The following is a 3,952-nucleotide window of genomic DNA, read 5'->3' as shown; positions in this document are numbered from 1 at the left end:
TACCAACGTTTATCCAATTACTTATTTGAGCCCATACGTGAAAAAGCACAAAATTGCAGATCCTCTGCAGAATGTCTAATTTATTCAATATTCTGTTCTAACTTGTGAGGTTAATAGTCGAGTCGAGACGGCCAAAGCAGAAACACTGAGTAAGTTACAATACCTTGATTTGTCCGCTGGAGGGCAGAAACGAGCTGTTACCTCATCTCCATAGAAACTATAATCAACTGCACATACATTATACATTGCAACTTCATTTTTTTTTTTTGTAAGATCTAAAGGAGAGTGGTACAATTGTGCTGGAATATTTCCGTGCACTAGGTTTGTTTAATGAATTAGTTTGAAGCATCTTGAATGCGCGCGCATCCATAAACGACGTGATCCGTAGCTGTAAGCGCAATTTAAACCGAGTGAATAAACTAATGCTCCCAATTTTACGACCTTTCAGAGAGGACCTTCTCATCTTGCTACGATGCCCGCAGTTGCTGTGAGCACAATTTATCCTTTTGTTGACGCGGACCCCTTTCTATGAGTTACCGGAAGTACTTTCCGCACATGCGCACAGGAAACTGAAGTCGGAACTCCTTCGCTTTCAAGCAGCGGCGCGTCGTGTCGTTGGAAGGTGAATTTCAGCCAAAATGATCAGTAAAATGATTGGACAGAAGTATGTGGCAATTGCCAAATCATGGTAAGATGTTCTCTGTTATCTCTCACGAGTGGTTAAATCAGAGTAGAAGTCTTTAAGCAGAGTCTCAGTGTGTCCTTAGCTAACTTTAGCTGTTAGCTTAGCTGAGGTCATTGCTGTAGGGACGTGATGACTTTAGCCACTTGTCAGCTTAATTTAGACTTTAAATGGATCAAATTAAAATGTTTGAAGTGCTAGACAAAGGAAGACGTGAGTTACACTGAGTCGCATTTGTTTCATTATGCGATTGCCGAGAAAAAGGAAGAAATAAAAAGTGCTCCATAGAACCAACTAACTGGGGAACTTAAAAGTCTCTTCAGGGCTGAATCTGTTTTTTAATAATGATTCATCAGTCAGTATAGCTTTGTAAGAGTCAGGGACATTTATGATTGTTGTTTTCGCCTGATGACTGTCTCATTAAAGATATATCACCTTTTATTTTACCTTCTAATGTGTTGACACTGCTCTGTGTTTCTCAGGATCCCGACCCTGGCTGTGTGGGGCACAGCTGGAGGAGTAGCTTTGGTCCACTTCACAGACTGGCGGTTGTTTTTGGATTTTGTCCCCTACGTCAATGGCAAATTTAAGAAAGACGAGTAGTGGCTTTCAGGTTAGTGCCATGAACAGCAACGAGATGACGAAGGTAACTTGTGGGTGTGAAAGACGGACATTTTAGTTCTCACTGTTGGAGCATTTAAAAACATTTGGCTTCTGGCACAGTAATCTCAGTCAAAGTAATATATGCGTCCTTTATGCACCACTGTCTTTTAAATGTAGGAACACGATTCACTCACTCACTTTTCATTTGATCTGACTTGACATATAAAATAGTTAAGACTCCGATCCCGCACATGTTGTCATTTTCTTGTCTCAAAATGCCCTGTAACTACTACTTTTAACTGAGCTAGATTTAAAAAAAAAAAATCTGATACATACTAAGAAACACCCTCCCCATTTACTTTGACAGAACTGCAAGTGAAGAGTTAAAATCTTGTCTTTTAAGATCCTGTAAATAATGGTCAGACCTGCATCCAGCACTGGGTGGAGGGTTTCCCCTGTTTCACTAAATCTTTTTTTTTTTTTTTAAACAAGAATCACCTGTTCAGCCGCAGCCCAAAGTTAGCTGATGTTCCTTTTGATTTAAATACATTGTTTTTCTGAAACTGTTACACAATCTTGCACTCGGTTTCTCTGCGTGAATGTAAAGGCACTAAACTTGTAAACAAAATCTCTACGAGTAGAGATGCCATTTGTAAACGTAACGTGTGACGTTTTCCCCTTCTTCCTGGCTCACCAACACCAGGGGTTTCCGTATGATCTTGCACCTGTTTGCTAAGTAACAGATGTTTAGGTTGTTATTGAGGAATTGAACGCAGCAGGGTGAGACAATACCTGATGCTATATTAAAAAAAAAAAAAATCCCCTAACATCCTGCTTGGTATTTTGATTTTGGGACCATACAGCTTCTTTATTGTCATTTTTTTTTTTTTTTTTTTTTAAATCTAGCAGGTATGGATTCACAAATTTGCACAATTAAAATATCTCTGGTTAGACACAAAAGATAAGAAATGCTGCTTATGGTAAGAAAATTGGTTCATGTCAAGTGTGTAATGTGTATAACAAAATTGGTTTGGGGAGTCCCTGATAATGATGGTGGTGGTGGAAACACAAGGTATTTAGGAACGGAGTAATATTTGAAGACAGTATGAGTTTAGTTTAGATTTGTTCGGAGGAGAACCGAGGGAATTTCTATTTTATTTATATCGTTTACAATTTAAGTAAGGCAGTGTAGGGTATTGAGTTTTGCTTCAGTGATGATTTTCAATTTCAGGAGAGAACAAAGTCTCTAACTTATTAAGAAAGATTGTTTTTTTTGTGAAGTGACATTTTTTTCAACTGAACTTATTGATCCTCCATCCAGCCTAATGCCCATCCTTTCCCCCATCAGGTCAGTGCTGTTTTTTTACACAAAGACTCAAATATTGAACAGAAGCTGTTGCAGCCGGCACCGTGCACTCTGCTCCATCTGCATGCCAACGCCACTGGAAGCGGTCATCTTCATCCTGCAGCTCAACCAACATTCAACTGTGAAACATCAACATCCCGTTTACTGCTCTGGTGTGTGGCATTTCAGCTGTCCTCAACAACTGAGAACCAAGTGGAAGGAAGATGAAAACAGGATGAAAAAATGAACTTTTGTTTTCTTATCCCTCTTAGTTTGTGTTCAGATATTTATTTTTAATCATCACGCTCATGTGAATTGTAGGTGGAACCTGATTTATTCATGGAAAAGTCTGCCTTCCATGTCATGCTGTAATTGTTTTGAAGAGAAGAAGTAAAGTATGTGAAATCTATCTCATTTTTTGTTGAGTGTAATTATTTCACTTTGATAATACCTGCTCTAAATATCAGACCGGAATGAAATCAGTGAAGTTTTGCAACAGTTTGCTTGTAGTAAATTCAGAGGATATTGTGATTAAAGATTATGAATGACCATCACTATCCTTTAAGTCTACAACGGATTATATATAAAACATATCTACAGTCTTGTTTCAGAGTAGACCTGACAGTCTTCGGTGCTAACACATGTTAAGTGTTGTAATCAGACCCTTTAAAGCATCAAAACAGTCTGTTCATGAAAAAGAAGCGTGAGAGAGAGAGAGAGAGAGAGAACTAACTTTTGACTCAAAAATGTTTTTGCTTTTTAAGTGTGTAGCTATGTGTATAAAATATGTTTGTGTTTACAAGTCTTAGACTGTTCAAGTGTAACTAAAGTTTGCCAGTAAGTTATATAATTCAAATAAGAGTTATAAAATCTCATACTTGGTTCAGTTTTATAAGAATCCCTTGAATGTAAATTTATAATAATTAAATGTTAAACGATTGCTTTAACAGCATTAGTCCTGTAATAAAGTAAATTAGAAATATATTGACAAACAATACTTTTAGAATCAAAACAAATGAACAATGCAAAGTGAAAGGCCATTGTTATAAGTCTCTGCCTAACTTCCATGCAGCACTAATGTTGTAGTTTGTACATAGCTTCGGCATTAACTAAGTTAATTATTCAGCTATCGTGCCTGGCTTACTGAATGACTCCCAAGTAGTATCGAAAACAACTGTATGGGGGCTGCTAACAGTACAAATCTGCACAAAGTAGTACAACTTAAGTAAAGAACAACAAAGTACCTATAAAATAAGTTAGTGTGATATTTAAAAAAAAAAATACTTAAGAAAAGTTTATTTCCAGTTCTTAATGTATTCCGC

The 3,952-nt window shown here is 37.2% G+C and overlaps 1 protein-coding gene across 2 annotated transcripts; it reads left to right on the top strand.

Annotated features, from left to right (window-relative positions):
* Positions 1-551: 551 nt before the first annotated feature.
* On the top strand, positions 552-3,039 carry uqcr11 (ubiquinol-cytochrome c reductase, complex III subunit XI). Of its 2 annotated transcripts, none has more exons than XM_020634070.3 (3): positions 552-688; positions 1,165-1,328; positions 2,634-3,039. In XM_020634070.3, the coding sequence occupies exons 1-2, from the start codon at positions 639-641 to the stop codon at positions 1,283-1,285; spliced, it is 171 nt and encodes a 56-aa protein (XP_020489726.1). In that variant the 5' UTR covers positions 552-638; the 3' UTR covers positions 1,286-1,328; positions 2,634-3,039. The 2 variants fall into 2 exon arrangements, with proteins under 2 accessions (XP_020489726.1, XP_020489727.1); XM_020634071.3 differs by having other exon boundaries at positions 559-688; positions 1,165-1,295.
* The last annotated feature ends 913 nt before the right edge of the window (positions 3,040-3,952 follow it).

The sequence above is a fragment of the Labrus bergylta genome, chromosome 4 (genome assembly GCF_963930695.1).
Source record: "Labrus bergylta chromosome 4, fLabBer1.1, whole genome shotgun sequence".
In the NCBI taxonomy this organism is placed as follows: domain Eukaryota; kingdom Metazoa; phylum Chordata; class Actinopteri; order Labriformes; family Labridae; genus Labrus; species Labrus bergylta.
The sequence above is the reverse complement of the archived record's forward strand: the minus strand, read 5'-3'. Positions and strand labels throughout refer to the sequence as shown.